The 18,618-nt window shown below is 44.2% G+C and overlaps 1 protein-coding gene across 5 annotated transcripts in view; it reads left to right on the top strand.

Annotated features, from left to right (window-relative positions):
- Positions 1–16,240, top strand: part of fus (FUS RNA binding protein) — a 39,083-nt gene extending 22,843 nt beyond the window's left edge. For 2 of the 5 annotated variants that reach the window (XM_080009970.1, XM_080009968.1), the window contains exons 8-14: positions 2,214–2,255; positions 2,650–2,762; positions 3,183–3,312; positions 12,038–12,368; positions 12,478–12,575; positions 15,319–15,454; positions 15,810–16,240. In XM_080009970.1, the coding sequence (XP_079866096.1) occupies positions 2,214–2,255; positions 2,650–2,762; positions 3,183–3,312; positions 12,038–12,368; positions 12,478–12,575; positions 15,319–15,454; positions 15,810–15,849 (890 nt within the window). In that variant the 3' untranslated portion in view covers positions 15,850–16,240. The remainder of the gene's footprint in view (positions 1–2,213; positions 2,256–2,649; positions 2,763–3,182; positions 3,313–12,037; positions 12,369–12,477; positions 12,576–15,318; positions 15,455–15,809) is intronic. The other 3 variants (XM_080009972.1, XM_080009971.1, XM_080009969.1) reach the window with 3 other exon arrangements.
- The last annotated feature ends 2,378 nt before the right edge of the window (positions 16,241–18,618 follow it).

Raw genomic sequence — 18,618 nt, 5'->3', positions numbered from 1 at the left:
CTCGTCGGGGATTCCTCCTGGTGAAGGATATTGTAATGTGTGACCCCCTGTCGCCGATCATGTAGTGTGAACCCACAACGCACAAGATTCCTGATCACAAGACAGAAAGTTGTGTAGTGTGTACTGTACAGCGATCTGATGAAAGTTGTGTAGTGTACACATGGCATAAGGAAAAGTGACCTATGATGCTGGTAACACTTTACAGTAATGCCGCTTAAGATACAAGAAAAAGAGAAGCTCTAGACCCTTATCAGTGTTTATTTTCACTTCTATGTGGTTCCTCTATATTGGCTACCTGACAGAGAGGTCTTTGTTTATCTACAAAACTGACAATTGGCCCTAAAGATTGAGAAACTTGAGCAATATGATGTAAAATATAACAAACTAATGAAGTCCTCACTATGACTAAAAGTGTGATTGCTTCCACATTAAAAAATCGTAATACAATTTAGAAAACAATGATGAATTGGGCGACACATGAAGATCGCCTGGTAGCACCTATAACACGAGGGCATAGTGAAAGACAGAACATCACTTTTCAAAAAATTATTTTTTAATCAAAAGGTGTTATTTCACTGCCCCAGCAAAATGGTAAGAAAATATCCATCATTGGTGATGAAACCTCAGTGCTAAGAGCTTAGAAGTAGCAAATATGCCTTGGGATTTGGGGTAAACATTTTTAATGAATTTCAGCAATGACATCATCGTATCTTCATCATCGTTTATGTCCTTGGTTTTGTTGCAATTAGTTGTGTTGTGAGAAAAACATTAATTTTGATGAGCAAATTTGTTTTAAACTCATTGCCAAAACTCAACACTGTAAGAGCGCAGGGTCTGGTTTGTCTACATTCACAATTATTTATTTATTTTTTATTTTTTATTAGTGTTATGCGTTTGCTTCCTCTTCTATGTGCGATAACATCTGAGAATAATAATTTATCTTGCAAAGCCATTGCTTGAGTCTGAAGGGTGAACTTGGGCTGAAATTTGAATTTTCCGAACAGTCAACGCCTGTATTACACCAACAATGTTACGGTGAATCAGTCCATTCGGAAAGTGATTTTCAAAAACATTCACTTGAGTTTGACCCACCTAAAAAATCCTAAGGTTTTGAATAGGACTGAGTGATTGGTAACCATCACTCATCACATTTCACCATCACCATTGAAGTTGGCTTTACTAATGAGTGTACATTACCAACAGTGGTCCTAAACATTTTGTTCTTGGGGGGAAATCAATCATATTCCTATGATGTACGTTATCTTGACAGCCTTTGCCTTCCCCTCAAGACAGTTGTTGGAAACGGTTCAGTAATGTGTATAAACCAAGCTGTGTGAACGAAATGAAACAACAGTGGGGACTCATGGAAAAAAGGGAATTCAAAGAGTTGCTGTTAGGGCTCTTTCGTTGTCGGTGTACGTGATTAAAGTGGAGTCCATTTCACTGAGCCAGGAACCTGTGCTCCATATGTGTTACACAATGAAATGGTCCATCAAGGTAAAGCTTGTTGGGAGTTTGAGTATCATTTCAAGCACTACAAAGATGAGCCCTGCTGTAAATATGGGGGAGAGGAAAAAGGTGCAGTAAGTGTGCTTACACAACAATTACGAGGACAAAGACCCACGTGGCTCTGTGTGAAATAGGTTTCTCCATAGTCTACCCATTAAGCGACATGGTTTGAGGAAACTAACGGATCGAACAGGGGTGCATTTACTGAATCAATTCACGCTAAAATGCAGTAAAAATGACATTTCAGCGGGTCTGTTGTGTGGTGTTCGGATACACAAAATACAAGGGTGCAAGCGAGTCCCTTTGTATGGGTCACGGTTCGGTATTCCGCTGCCTTTTGGCTTCAAGATGAATCACATTGCAGTGTCTTTGCTCCTAAAACACCACCATTGTCATTTGGAGTTACGTGCGGTTGAAATGGTCACGTGTGATATGATTTTGAAGTACAGTTGTGTTTGAAAGATTAGAACAGTCAATTTTGAGGGTATTTGGGTTATGGCACAAGGATGGAGTGTCATGATGAATCAACTGGGACTGCACACTACATACCGAAAGAGGCAATGCAATCTCAATGACGACAATTTTGATTGTGTGAAATGTCCGTCAGTGCGCTGTGCAGTATGCAAGGAACCCATGCCCTCCCCTTTCAACTGAAATCTGTCTCTTTATCCTTTTTATTTTTTAATTTTTTATTTTTTTGGAAGGACCAAGAGATCAGGGCCTCACCCATGGAGGACACAGCTCCAGTAAGCATTCAACTTTTTTAGTTTGGCTTTTGATTTACAGGCTTTACTCAAGTTAATTTTAAATTGTAATAAATGCTCTGGCTGAATATATAAGCTCTCAATTATCAATCGCACTTGGAATTCACTTCAGCTATTATTCTTAATGGCTGAAGGACTGCGTTCCGTATGTCAAGGAAGAAATTGAGTCACGTGATATCATGTTTTGTTTTTTTTGTTTTGTTTTTTTCTGGAAAAAACCATTGGGTATATTTGTTATCAGTTATCAAGAGTTGATAATATTAGAGTTGCTTATAAAATTGAGAGAGAGAGAGAGAGAGTTTCAGCCATCATTGCTGAAAATGTGTAACATTTGGTGCCCTCGTAATGCTGTTTTTTGTTAATTTGTTTCTCCAAGCAGTGCCAGATCAGGATAACTCTGACAACAACACCATCTTTGTGCAAGGCCTGGGTGACGACTACACGGTGGAATCGGTCGCAGACTTTTTCAAGCAGATCGGCATCATCAAGGTAACAACCACGCACCACAGGATTTAGCCAATCAATTATGTGTTATCGGGAAAAGTTGACCTTCTGAAAATGTGTTCTCAATCAGGATTGATGTTCTGTTCCATTTGAATGATGAGGCACAGCATTTAGCATGTCGTGATTAATCTTGTGTTTTATGTTGTTGTTTCATGGAAAACGTACACCTTTACTACGCGGACGTCCAGCAAAATGTAGTCGCAAAGCAAAAGGATGCGGACGTAGAAAATCATTGTTGATGTAGTTCGGTGTGAATTCAGGCTTCACATTTTAAGACTTGATGTTTTATCTAAAAGAAAAAAAACAAGAAGGGAAGCAGACAAAGGACTGGACTGGTGCCTAAACAATGGCGTTAAGTGTTTTTATTTATTTATTTATTATTTTTTTCTTGTTTGGTCCTTTTAGGTAAATAAGAAGACGGGTCTGCCAATGATAAACCTTTACACTGATCGTGAGACAGGGAAGCTGAAGGGGGAGGCCACGGTTTCCTTTGACGATCCACCGTCTGCTAAGGCCGCGATCGACTGGTTTGATGGTAAGTCTTCTAGGTTTGTCAGGGTTCTTGTATTTAGGTACTGGAATACCTTTATAATAGCCTTTTCTTGTGCTGAAGTGCTTGAAAAGTCCTTTGGGGGGGGAAATCGCGATCATTGGAAACCCACTCTGCGCCCGGGGCTGGTCACTGTAGCTTGGGTGCCTCCTGGTATGGGAGGTGGGTGTGCTATGGTGGGGGGGGCGCTCCCTGGCCTGCTGCGTCTCTGCTTTTATCTGGTTGTGTTTCGCCTATCTCTCACAGTGCCAAAACTCATACTCAGTACATACAACACTCAGTAGGCCTAGGGCTTGCTTGAGCGGGGCGCGGCGGGCATGGGGGTCCCACTGGCTTGCCTGCGCGGTGGGCGGTTCAGGTGGGGTGTCGATCTGTCGACACGGGACCTGGCTCCGGGCCTGCTGTCCGCGTCTGGCGCCCACGGCCCGGGTTCTGCGCCAAGGCTGAGTCTTGTGCCTGCAGATGGGGGTGGGTTATAGGTGTGCGTCTCAGGAGTGCGGGGTCTCCTTGTGCTCCCTAGGACTGGGTTATGCTCCTTGCTGCCAGGTGTGGGGGTTGCTCTGAACGCTTCCAGCTTCTCTTGGGGCTGGGTTCTCTCGGGGCCAGGGGGTCTGCTTTCCTGGTCTGCTTTCCTTGTCTATGCGGCTGCGGGACTCGGGGATGGTTTCGGGGCTCTTTCTGCTGCTTAGAGGTGCCACGACATAATACCAACTTTATACACCAGAACCAATTGGGATAATTCCTGTACACTCACCGGTGGACACTACACACACACACACACACACACACACAGACACACACAGACACAGACACAGACACAGACACACACACACACACACACACACACACACACACACACACACACACACACACACACACACACACACACAAACACAAACACACACACATATATACAAGCGGTCTCATCACAGGCGTGCCCACGCCACCGGCACCTGCTTTGAACGCACCCTCCTGGTTGCATCCCTCTTTTTTTTCCTCATTTACTGCCATCACTATGACAGGAAGAGGCCATGTGCCAATGGCTGTTCAAGGTTTCCTGGACCTAATTAACTCAGTTTTTTCCATACATGTTGTCCGATGCCTATGTTTTGCCGTGTACATGTTGTTTGGTTCTATGTTTATTTGTCTCACCCATGGGGATTCTCCCCCTCGTGGAGAAGTGATTAGTTGTTTATAGACCCAAACATGGTAAAATAGTTCACCGAAGAGAGGGATTAGTGGCTGTTCTGTACAACAAAAAACTGTGCTCTTATCATCCTACAGGTCATCCACAGGACAGTTATTGCAGAAGTTCTTGGTGATTTAAGAATTAATAAAGAGTTGCATTGCAGGTTGAGAACTTGAAATCCACTTGCAACTCTGTCCTAGACGCAATGGCATACAAATACTCTGTTGTATGCCAAGCATGCTGACAGCACAGGTTTAAAAAAAAAAGGGAAAAAAAGGCCTGTGATATTCCCTCTGGCTTATTAGTCAAATTCTAATATCATAAAAACATATTCCCTCATAGTAGCTCTATTTCTTCTCTGTCTGAACGCTGAAAACTACATAGATTATACCACCGAAATGTAAACTGAATCCAGCATGGTTGGAAATAGACACTTATAATAGTAGATGACAATGACATTAATAATGGCCATATAGAGATATCCTAATATAAATAATAGACAATGAGATTTAGACTGTTATTGTAACAGTACGCTGTCAGCTTCAAACGGGAGACACTTCCCTTCATCTGAGTCCCTGTGATGCCTACGGTAACACTGAGGGATAGAAGACAGAAATAAAGAACACCTTAACGCCGAAAGAAGATGGCAGCAGACATTTAAACCCTTCTTTGTCCCCACTCACCACTCCCCGACACCAACTGGGGCTGAATAGCAGGGAACCCGCCAAATGGCCCGGCTAGTTGACTGTGGATTATTCTCCAAGCACATTTGCATTCTGCAGCTCTGTGTTTCCCTAAGGGCAATTTTGGACTGAAATAATGTCTAAATCATGTGTAATCACCATAATCTTTTTCCCTAGGTGATTCTGTGAAGAACAATACTATTCTCATCTTGGGACGAGAAATTACAACATTTGAAATGTGATGATTAAATGTGATTAAGCTGTTGAGCTTGCACTCCCCCTCGCGTCCACAGACGGGACCTGACTAACCAGTGGAGTTTTGAGTGTTTAATGCCCTAAACCCAGTGATAATATCATGTATATATCGCGATTGTGGTGCCGCCCCTTGCGGCTGCCTGAGCAGGCGCTCCATGTAGACTACACAGATTTTTGTATTGTTTTCCTTTTTTTTTTCCACTATGCCCGGCAATAAATCATCAGCAGTGATCTCCTATGGCCGCGATGCAATCGTGGATATAAAAATTTCTCCGAAAGAACATTTTGGGGACTTTCAATCCGCAAATCCAGAGTGGCCGCCAGAGATTTAAAGCACCAACGCTCTCAACAACAGCAACGACAACAATGGAGCCGCTGTTTCACAGGTGGGCCCACGGAGAAAGCACTGTGGTCAACGAGGCGGCATTCGGTCAGAATGAGGACGCAACCTTACCGTCCATCTCTGCCATGCATCCTTCTTGCCAATGTTCACTTTCTGGAGAACAAGATGGATGAGCGTCGAGCGAGGCTAAAATTCCAACGGGATACGAGAAACTGTTGCGTCCTCTGCCTGATGGAGACATGGCTGAACCCGCTGATGCCGGACCACGCCATACGTGCAGCCAAATTAAGTCCTTTTCCTTGTTCCGCGCCGACCGGTCGGAGGAGTCTGGGAAATCCAAGGGTGGAGGAGTCTGCCTCATGATAAACAGCCGCTGGTGTAACCATAAAAACATTGACTCTCTTCCGCTCCTGCTCGACGAACCTGGAACAGTTGACCATCTTATGCCGTCCATTCTACCTCCCCTGGGAATTCACAGCTGTTTATATTCCACTGCAAGCGGACTCCGACACAGCACTATTGGACCTGAATGATGTGTTGTGCGGACTTCAGAATGAACATCCTGACGCGGCTGTGGTGGTGACTGGGGACTTTAACAAGGCGAACCTTAAAAAAAGTTCTGCCTAATTTCTATCAACACATTACGTGTGCCACCAGGGGAGATAGAACTTTGGACCATTGTTACAAGAACGGATACAAGACTGTTTCGCTCCCTGCTTTCAGAAAATCAGATCACACCACGATTTTGCTGGTTCCCATTTACAAGCCGTGCATCGTGTGTCAAACCGGTGGTGACGAGGTCCGTAAAGCGGTGGTTGGACCAATCAGAGGCTGCACTTCAGGACGCTCTTACTGACAGACTGGGACATGTTCCAATCAAGTTCCAGTGAAGTCAGCGAGTTTACGGAAGTAGCTGTGAGCTTCAAAGCTACATTAGCTATGAACGTATTACGCTCCAACAGTGAAAGTTCGGATATTCCCGAACCAGAAACCGTGGGTCGATAAATCCACTGCACTCTGAATGCTCGCACGGCCGTTTACATGAAGGTCTTGTATCCGGTAGCATGGACGGTTACAAAGTGGCGTCCTACAAACTGCGGAGGGTAGTGAAGGACGCCTATTGGACGTACAGATACACAGTGGAGCTACAGATGGAGCAACGGGACACCAGACGCTTGTGGTAGGGACTGGGGACTATTATGAGCTACAATAACAGCTCCTGTCCAGCCACGAATGTGGATGCCTCCCTAGCCAACAAACTAAATTCCTTTTATGCACGGTTTGAGTCTGGCAACAGCACCGCTAGCTCGTCAGCTAATTGGAGTTACACCGCTGGGGATGAGCGCGCATGACGTCAGGAGGGCTCTGATGTGGGAAAACACCAGGAAAGCTGCGGGCCCAGATGGCATATCTGGAAGAGTACTGAAGACTAGCCCCAGTGCTCACTACAATATGCAACGCCTGTCTGGCTGAATCAGTGGTCCCGTCCTGCTTCAAGAGGTCCACCATCGTTCCTGTCCTGAAGATCGCCTCTCCTACCTGCCTGAATGACTATCCACCGGTGGCCCTCACCTCGGTGGTCGTGAAGTGTTTCGAGAGGCTGATTAAGGATTACATCTGTGCCTCCCTTCCCCGCACCTTGGACCCACTGCAGAACAGATCCACGGATGACGCAGTCCCCGGGTGCTGCACACCACACTCACGCACCTGGATGGCAGGAAGTGGGCCTATGTGAGATTGCTGTTCATCGATTATAGTTCAGCTTTCAATACCATAGTCTCCACCAGACTGGCTCTCAAGCTGCGGAAGCCAGGACTGAACACTCCACTGTGTGCCTGGATCCTGGACTTCCTCACAGCCAGGCCCCAGGTGGTAAGGGTGAGGAGGCACATGTCCAGCTCCCTAACTCTGAACACAGGATCGCCCCCAAGGCTGGGTCCTCAGCCCCCTACTGTACTGCCTGTACACACGTGACTATGTGGCCAGGTCTAGCTACAACACCATTAGCCAAGTTTGCTGTAGACACCATCGTGGTGGGCCTGATCAACAACGGCGATGAGAAGGCCTACCGCGCGGAGGTGACTGACCTGTCACTCTGTTTCCAGGACAACAGCCTCCTCCTGAACGTCAGCAAAACTAAGGAGCTGATTGTGGACTTTAGGAGAGGATTACAACTGAGAACGTATGCGCCATGGGACTTCTATCAACAGGGTGAGCAGCTTCAAGTACCTGGGAATCCACATCACGGAGGATTTAACATGGACTTTACAAACAGACACTCAACAGACACTGTTGAGAAAGGCGACGCAGCGTCTTTACCACCTCAGGCAGCTGAAGAAATTCCGGGTCTCGGTGAGGATCCTCCAGTCATTGTACTCTGGAGCAGTGAAGAGCATCCTGACAGGCAACATCACTGCCTGGTTTGGGAACTGTATTGCTCAGGACAGACGGGCCCTGCAGAGGGTGATGCGTTCACCCGAACGTACCACTAGAACTACCCTCCCCTCCCTGCAGGACTTATACACCAGGAGGTGTCGTAGCAGGTTCCAGCTGCTGCGGTTGGGCAAGCGCCTCCGCAGCCACACAGCGAGAACGAAGAGAATGAGATGAGTTTCTTCCCGCAAGTCATAAGAACTATCAACGCAGAACTCACCATGGGTCCTCACTGAGACACGCACGTAGGCCCCACTGCCTTACTGTACTGTATGTAGCATACTGTACTGCATACTGTATCACTGTTCTGGGTTACTGCATACTGTGCTGTATTGCTGTTCTGTTCGGTGTTACTGTATTGCTGTGCCATACTGTTGTATACTGTACTTTATATCTCCACACACACTACCTTACTTTATTCACATGCCACTTTAATGCACATATCTGTATATACATAATAGCCTATGCCAGCCTATACATTGGTCTATTCCCTTTATTTCTATTTTGTACCCCCACCCTGTATTACTTTTGAGTTAATTTTTTTTTATTCTATATTAATCTATTTACCTTACTGCATTACGTTTTAGGAATCAGTTATTTTCAGTTTGTTAGTCAAGTACAAATTAGGTAGTTATTGTGTTCTGTCTAGAACATTTTGTGCGTAAACACCGGGTGCCCTGGATTGACATTTCACTGCATATACTGTATGTATGGAAGTATGAATATGTACAGTGGGGCAAAAAAGTATTTAGTCAGCCACCAATTGTGCAAGTTCTCCCACTTAAAAAAATGAGAGAGGCCTGTAATTTTCATCATAGGTACACTTCGACTATGAGAGACAGAATGGGGGGAAAGAATCCAGGAAATCACATTGTATGATTTTTAATGAATTAATTGGTAAATTCCTCGGTAAAATAAGTATTTGGTCACCTACAAACAAGCAAGATTTCTGGCTTTCACAGACCTGTAACTTTTTCTTTAAGAGGCTCCTCTGTCCTCCACTACTGTTACCTGTATTAATGGCACCTGTTTGAACTCGTTATCAGTATAAAAGACACCTGTCCACAACCTCAAACAGTCACACTCCAAACTCCACTATGGCCAAGACCAAAGAGCTGTCAAAGGACACCAGAAACAAAATTGTAGACCTGCACCAGGCTGGGAAGACTGAATCTGCAATAGGTAAGCAGCTTGTTGTGAAGAAATCAACTGTGGGAGCAATGATTAGAAAATGGAAGACATACAAGACCACTGATAATCTCCCTCGATCTGGGGCTCCACGCAAGATCTCACCCCGTGGGGTCAAAATGATCACAAGAACGGTGAGCAAACATCCCAGAACCACACGGGGGACCTAGTGAATGACCTGCAGAGAGCTGGGACCACAGTAACAAAGGCTACCATCAGTAACACACTAAGCCGCCAGGGACCCCTGCTTAAGCCAGTACATGTCCAGGCCCGTCTGAAGTTTGCTAGAGAGCATTTGGATGATCCAGAAGAGGATTGGGAGAATGTCATATGGTCAGATGAAACCAAAATATAACTTTTTGGTAAAAGTCAACTTGTTGTGTTTGGAGGAGAAAGAAAGCTGAGTTGCATCCAAAGAGCACCATACCTACTGTGAAGCATGGGGGTGGAAACATCATGCTTTGGGGCTGTTTTTCTGCAAAGGGACCAGGACGACTGATCCGTGTAAAGGAAAGAATGAATGGGGCCATGTATCGTGAGATTTTGAGTGAAAACCTCCTTCCATCAGTAAGGGCATTGAAGATGAAACGTGGCTGGGTCTTTCAGCATGACAATGATCCCAAACACACCGCCCGGGCAACGAAGGAGTGGCTTCGTAAGAAGCATTTCAAGGTCCTGGAGTGGCCTAGCCAGTCTCCAGATCTCAACCCCATAGAAAATCTTTGGAGGGAGTTGAAAGTCTGTGTTGCCCAGCGACAGCCCCAAAACATCACTGCTCTAGAGGAGATCTGCATGGAGGAATGGGCCAAAATACCAGCAACAGTGTGTGAAAACCTTGTGAAGACTTACAGAAAACGTTTGACCTCTGTCATTGCAAACAAAGGGTATATAACAAAGTATTGAGATGAACTTTTGTTATTGACCAAATACTTATTTTCCACCATAATTTGCAAATAAATTCTTTAAAAATCAGGCAATGTGATTTTCTGGATTTTTTTTCTCGTTTTGTCTCTCATAGTTGAGGTATACCTATGGTGAAAATAACAGGCCTCTCTCATCTTTTTAAGTGGGAGAAGTTGCACAATTGGTGGCTGACTAAATACTTTTTTGCCCCACTGTATGTGATGAATAAACCTCTTGAATCTTGAATCTATAACCCGTTTTTGTTAACGAGTACCCTGAATGGTACACCCACATATTATCTTCACTCCAGTAAGGACACATTTTTAAACTCCTATGCAGTCCGCCCAGTTACAGAGACTCATGCCGGGAATGGCTTTATCAGGGATAACTACACAATTAGATCATTTTATTCTGCTCCTCCGCTCTTTATCCATTGTTGTGAGATTTTAGAAAGCAGCCCCCAAAAAATGTAAAAGGAATTAAATAAATAAAAAGCCAAGTTAAGCAATTATTTTAACTGAGCCCCTGCCCTGCGGACGATGAGACCCGGTTCTCTGTACCGGGCCACATTTGGAAAGACTGCAAATTACTTATTTTACTTCTTTGCGTTTGGTTTAAAACCAAGGTTATCCCATATAGAATTGGAGAGGGAGACAGGGGCACATGGAGAGACACATTGGGGCGCCGTGATCGACTTCGAACGCCACCCCACCATCCCATCAAGCCTCACTGATAAACCCTTAATTTAAAAAATATATTTTCCTGGCATCGTGCGGCCATGCAACACCGGTAATGGAGTTATTTTTGGACGAGCTACCAACCCTTTGTTCCAACAAGCGGACAGGATTCATCGACGCTGCCGAGTCCAACCACCAACCTACAATCACACCAACCCTCGGAAGATCCCAGCCGAACACCATTGCCGCCTCTCACCGTTTCGGGGCCAAATAATACGTGGGGATGCGGGATTTGATGTTAGGCGTTTGTTTAGGCGCAGTGATTCCTTTATTTTATTATTCAGTTTAGGGTGAGTTAGCTGTCCTTTTTACACATTCCAATGAAATCCCTACAGTTCAATCTATAGTTAATACTTCCCCCTCACCAGAACACTCTTTTACTTCCCTTCTGTGTCTTGTTGTTTAACTCACTTAAATTCCCTTTTTTCTACCTGAACCTTTTACCAGATTATTGAACTCTTTTTTTATAAACATTCATTGATTGATTAAGAAGTAGTTGGGTATTTATCTCATATTCCGTGTGAGATTTTCTGACGGGAGAGCACACGACTTTGAAGAATACGGACCGCTCTCGCCGGCTTGCGGCCATAAACTTTAATTTTACAATTTTTATACCAAAATTGGTGGTATTTATTTTAGGTCCTTATCACGCTCCAAAGATCACACTGAAAATGTATTATATTTGCTTTGCGTGAAGTCCTTGAAAAATAGCTTGAAGTACTTGAAATTCATCATGTAATGCCGGAATAAGCCCTAGTTTGTTTGAGGAATCGAGCAGGTCCCAACACTCGTGCGACTCAAACGTCCTCACGTCCAAACGTCCTAGTATGTGAAAACAGTGACATGCATATTCCTTCATAGAAAATTTGATGCAGTCGATGTTCTGGTTAATGAATCAATGACTTCTAATATGGAAAACAATATGGCCCTCGCCTTTTTGATTGAATGTGAAAACTATTGTTTGGCTGTCCCTCGGCAGGCAAGGAATTCAATGGGAACCCCATCAAGGTGTCCTTCGCCACCCGCAGGGCGGACTTTGGAGGCCGAGGCGGGATGAGGGGCGGCCGAGGACGAGGAGGTGAGTCCCCAACAAGTCACTGTGGCCGAACATCGAGGCACTTGTCGGTTTTAACCCTAACCTTGCTCCATACAGGACCGATGGGCCGCGGTGGGTTTGGAGGTGGCCGCGGAGGAGCAGGAGGTGGTGGAGGAGGCGGAGGAGGAGGCTACCCAGGAGGCAATGGGGCAGGAGGAGCAGGAGGTGGCGGAGGGGGACAGCAGAGAGCTGGAGACTGGAAATGCTCCAACCCGTGAGTCAGGCTTTTGTGTGTGTGTGAATCTGTGTGAGATGCAGAATCGACCTGTATGGTTTCTGGTGGCCGGCCTCTGAAACTGCACTCAATCTCCGTCCTTCTCCAGGGATTGTGGCAACTTGAACTTTTCGTGGCGCAATGAGTGTAACCAGTGCAAGGAACCTAAATCTGAGGGTGGAGATGCGATGCCCCCCATGGACAGAGGTAAGGAAATAACTCCCCATAGCATCGAGAAGGAACATAGGTCACTATGTTGTCCTAAATGACTGGTCAACTGTCATTAATATTAATTCATGGTGCTGATTATAAATCAATGCAAAAACAGCTAACCTCTTCTTAGGGCCTAAATGTGGCCTAAAAATAAAATCTCTGATGTTTTTCATACCACACCGATCAATTTTTCTTAAAAACAAACTACAAGCGGGCACCCTGGTGACTCACCTGGTAGAGTGCACCATTTTCAAAGCGAAGTCCTTTGTGCAGCGGCCTGGGTTTGATTCCGGCACAAGGCCATTTGCGGCACGTCATCCCCTCTCCCACCTTTCCTGTCTCTCTGCGCTGCCACTGTCCAATAAAGCATGAAAATGCCCAAAATAATGTAAAGAAAACTACAAAAGACAAAAAAAATTAAAATTAGGTTTTTTTTCATGTTAACAATAAAAATGATAAACAAAAGCAAACAAACAAAGATGAATTTCCTTACTGGGATTAATAAAGTGCTATCTTAACTTTTTAATAAATAAAAGGCCTCTTGAAAAATGTATCCCTGAAGAAAAAACACTTTTGTCAACAAAATTAAAGATATGTTATTTGCATGCTAAATAACAAAATCATACATGAGGTGCTTGTGATGTCTTTCAAAGTTTTTACATGGAACACAAGCCTGTCTACTGCCTCTGGCTTGAGGCATGCCCTGTGGCATGTTACAATACCCCTCCCTCCCACACACACACAAACGACCCTCTCTGACAGGGCACTTGTACACAGAGGTACACAGAGGTATTCTTGGCCAGATTACTGAGCCTTGGGAAGTTTGCTTTGTGGCACTTCCACAACAGAAGTGGATCAGTGTCAGGGGACAACAAGGAGGTTGCCAGCTTAGTTTCAATTTTGTCTGCCTCTGATTGGGAGGAAGATGGCACTTTATTCTTGAAGAAGCTTGCTAAAGTTTTTTTCTTCTCTGTCTCAGGCTGAGCTTCTTCTTGGTGCAGCTGCACAAGTGGGCCAGGCTTTGGTGTGATTTTGTTGGCGGGCAGAGACATCAGCTCTGTGACACCTCTTTTCTTAATTTGTTCCACCTTGTCATGGTCAACGTAAGTTGTCCGGAACCTGGGGTTCATCAGTGAGGACAAGTCCAAGAGTTAATCTGTGACAGGGGTTTTTGTTTTTTTTGTGTGTGTGATTCCAGTGTCTTCTTCCTCCGGTTGTAGGAGACTGCTTTTGAACATATGGAGCACCGGTTTGATGTAGGAGATGCTGACAAAGGCCTCCCCAGACAGGGCATCAGTGAAATATTGCAGTGGTTTCACGGCTTTATTCACTGACTCTAATACATCTATGTCTTGCCATGTAGGCACAAGGTGCCTGGGTGACTTCTCTGACCACAGGACATGGGCTATGGCTTTCTACTGTTCCAGGACTCACTCTATCATCTTTTGCCTTGAACTCCCCCTGCTTGGGGACTCTGTGATAAACACACGAGTGGGTAGACTGAGCTCAGTCTGTCCTACAGCCATCTCTCTGCTTTTTTCCTTCAATTGGAGAAAAATAACTGACATTTATCCAAACCCCAATGGCACGCTCAATTTGTGTGTCCTTCACACCATTCTCTTTATAAAAATAAAGAAAAAAGAAACAATCAGTATTTTGAACTGGGCTTCATTCACACACATAGGCTAGTATGTCCAAATAAGTATTTTTTCTGAGACGTTAATATCTAGTTTCAACTTTCAAAATGTTATTGATGCATACAAACGCATGTGTACATACAGTGTATGTGTGCTGTTTGATGTATAAATGTGTGCATTTTGTGGTAATATGTATACATTTGATTAAAATGGAAAAAATATATATATTTAAAATATATCAACTTTTATACTAGTAAATTAACTAAGTTTAAGTTGAGAATGTTAATTATGGCATCATTAATCTATCAATCAATAAACTTTAATGTTTAAAGCACTATTCAAACAAAAAAGGCAATTATGCATTGGCATTTAGACACTTACCCATGGTGTTGTGCAGTTTGTGTCCAAAGCACTGGAGGTTGGTCCACTCATTCAGTCTTCAACTTTGATCATGTTAGTGCCGCGGTCTGTAGTTATGCAGACGTGTCAGTCCTCCCCGAGGTTCCAAGAGCCCAATGTATCGTTCAGTCCCTGGACGATTATTTTGCTGGTGTGGTCCCTAAGGAAGTAAGCTGTTTGGAGGCAGTCACATTGCAGAGTGCAATCATCGGTAATAAAATGTGCCATCAAACAATGTCGGGATGCATGGTTCGACTGAAACACAGGGCTGTGTTAGTGGACAAAGCACGCGCTGCCATGTTGTTATTTTAGGTCTGTCGGAAGAGAACTCTCACGTTACTATGAACTATTGCATTACTATGAACTATGGAGCTCAGGGAAGTGGTGGCAGTTACGTACTATAATTACCCAACTTAAAGTGAAAATTGATAAAAAAAGAATTTAAACATCATTCTAAACCATAAATTCTAATTATTGATAAAATCGATTTATCGTCCAGCTCTACCTCTTCAGCCAACCTTCACCATCTAAGAAGATGATTAAATGATCAAAACTGTGTGTTCATTATGTTCTTAGATTGAATTACTCAAAGCTATGTTTTTCATTATTACATAGGGATTGTCGGTGTATATTTAGAACTGCATAAGCCTGAGTCTCTATCTTCGTAGCCATACAGCTGAAATTGTTTGTTCTGCTCCCAGGAGGATTTGGTGGAGAGCGCAGTCGCGGGGGATTCGAGCGGGGCGGCTTCAGGGGTCGTGGCGGAGAGCGTGGGGGCTTCAGGGGTCGCGGTGGGGACAGAGGAGGGTACGGCGGACCCGGCAAGATGGACGGAAGGTAAGTTCCGTACTGTAAAACTACTCTTGTTGAATTACTTTTTACAATTGCAGTGCATAATGTGTTTCTAGTCTCTTACTGTACGTTAATGCGGGTATAACCGGCAGAAATTAAGAGTGCGATTGAGTGAGTGTTTTTTGTGAGATGCCATTCATTTTAAGGTGACCCGTTTGCCCTGTTGGACTGCGTTCAAGCACAGGGAGAAGCAGTTGGTTTCTCACCTCTAAAGTGTTTGTTATTCACGATGGGAACCGTCATTTTGATAAGGCTTGGGTTGTAAAATGCCAAACCTTCCTTTCATCCTAACGGTTACTTTCGTTATTGAATAAAGCTTGTTCTGATTGTGTGTCTTCAGGGGTGATCACAGACAGGAGCGGCGAGACAGGCCCTATTAAAAAGTGTCCTCTGGGCCTCTCCCTTCCTCCCTCCAGCAAGACCCAGACTCCCTCCACCTTCCGCCATCCACGCAGCCTCTGGGAAACAAGCGGTTACTTTGACCTTCTAGTTTGGTAGCGTAGGGAAAGATATTGATGTTCTTTAGTTGCATGTTTGTTTTCACTGCCTCCTCATCATAGAAAGTCCAACTGTACTTGTGGTCACACAGTCCAACATCACCCCTGAATTTTCTCCTCCGACCTTGTTCTCTCACCTGAAAATGCTGTGTTTAAGCCATAGTGGATTATTATTTTGTTTTTGTTTTTGAGAGTGTTCTCACCACTGTATTTATGATTTTTTTTGTATCGTGCAAGCAGTTTATTTTCAAAATTAAAGTGTGTATAAAAACCAGCAAGTGAACATTGAATTTTGATTGCTTTGGTCTTTGATGAATTCCACATCTCTCGGCACTAGCCCCCTTTGCGTGTACTGTGCAACCGCACAATTGTCTTGCATTTAAGTAATCACAATCGGCCAAAGGATGTCCTGAAAAATTCTATTGCTTTCACTAAATGTTATTGTCATATGATAATCAGGGTTAATAAAAAATGAGTAAATAATCAATATTATACAATATAATATAAAAATATAAAAATATTTACTATCAATAACAATTCGACAGCTATTGTTTGTGTGATCAGTGTATGTATGTATGTATATATATATATATATATATATATATATACTGTATATAGTGGCGGACCAAAGGGGCATGGTCAAAACTTGCATCAGTTTTGTCTGAACACAAGAACATCCTTCAAGTTCATGTCACCCATATATTTCTCCATCAGACGTTAGAACGTACATACGGTTAAACTCCCAAAATCCCATAGGACAGACAAAAGCAGTCTTGGGTTTATCCAATTCTTCAATAGCAATCTGATAGTAGCTGGATTTTAAGTGGAGGACTAAATCTAGTGAGGGGTAGAGAATGCCTCTTCCATATTTGGGCGTGCGTAAGCATCCTTTACAGTCTGGAGGTTGAGCTTTCTGTAATCAATACCGAGGCAAACTTCTTGATTCTTTTTCCTCACTACTACAATAGGCGAAGAGAATAGGTTTTCAGACTCGTGTAGAGGCAAGAGTTCTTGCAAGTGCTTAAGGACGGCTTCCAGGTCATGAGGTGTACTTGATCACATCTTCCGAAGTCAAGGATGTTCTGTGCAAAAACTTGCATGCTGCTTATTTTCTGTGTGATGCACTCCTTCCACTCAGTAGAGGCAGTGGAGTCATCGAAGTTGAATCTCAGATTGGACTTTTGAGCACAATCTGATTTTGGTGTGATACACACCTCTGGGGAAGGATAACATCATGTTCAGACTTGTTGGTAAGGTACTACAGGTACCATGTATGACTGTGTAGTGGGCAAATCGATGAGACAGGGACAGTCTTCACCAGCAATCCACCTGGCAAGGAGGACAAAGAGGGGTGCTCCAAAACTACAGACTTCTAAGTATTTAACCCATTTACAATGAAACACCCTTCCAGAACTACAGTTGGGCCGGCTGGGACTAACTGGGGACTTTTGGCAAGCATTTTAACCAGCCCAAGGTTACCATCCATACTTTGTTTCTACCTTAACTCAAGGATCTTTAGGTCTGCCTTTTATCCTCGTGCTGTTGGCTGCTATGCCTCAGAGGCAGCTTCAGAAGTGTCATATAATGCATCAAGCATGTTGGTACCAATCAGCATAAGTGAGTGGAGAGAAGTAGCACTGTCATCGGGAACCAATAAGGCGAGTGTTTGCACTTCAATGTCTACTCCACCTAATTCTTTGGGAAAGGTGACACTTAGCTTGATTTATCCCAAGTAAGATACGGACTGACCATTAGCTCCCTCGAATTCAAGCAAGTCAAGAAGTGGCTTGATCTCATATTCCGACGGGTACTGCTGAAAGAATGATTGAGGTACTGTGGTAACTTGTGAGCCTGTATCAAGTAAGCAGTTGACAGGGCTTCCTTCTATTTCCATGTTTGCTGTGCTCTGCATACAAATTAAACCTTTGGGTAGTTTGAAATGGCCATCTCTTGTGTGAGACAGTTTAAGCATGGCACGCTTTTTGGCAGGTACTTTAGGTTTGTTTCCACTGGGACATGGTTGACCATCTACAGTTCTTGTCTGTCCCTCAACAGGAACTGCCTCTGGTTTTCAGGACTTGTAGGGATGTCCTGCGTTTCCCATAACTGTGGTCGTTGTCTTAGTTCTTTCCGTTTCGCTGCTACCAGGGCAGGGTTTGTATCAGACTCGCAGGTGGCAACAATATGGCCAATCCTCCCCAGAGTAAAGCAGTACCAAGGCTTTTTCATAATTTATGTTCGCTGCCTCTTCCGGTCTGCAACTGGTCTCCTTAGCTCACGTATGCTACTTGCGTCAGCTCTGGTTTGGATTTCATCACAGTGACACACACTTTTTATGTGCGATATTGCTTTTCGTCTTGTGGCGCCTAAGTGCCATTTTATCCTTGCAGCCTTGACCTCTTGACGTCTGTCGTTTTTGGTACGTAACAGCAGCAACAGTTCCACAAATGATGGAGGATTATGTTTTTTGTGTACTAGATGGAGGTCAGCAAGCAAACTGTTGTCCCAACAGCCTCTGCAAAACTGTTTGAGAAGATGCTTGTCTACATCTTGTGCTAGAACGCCTCCTCTGAGCACAGCATTATTCAGGGCCGCTTAAAGGCGTTGCAGGTAGGTGGAGCGTTTTTCTCCTGAATCCTCTTGAATCTTGCT

The sequence above is a fragment of the Zeus faber genome (assembly GCF_960531495.2).
Source record: "Zeus faber genome assembly, chromosome: 11".
NCBI lineage: Eukaryota > Metazoa > Chordata > Actinopteri > Zeiformes > Zeidae > Zeus > Zeus faber.
This window is presented reverse-complemented; position numbering and strand designations above follow the sequence as displayed.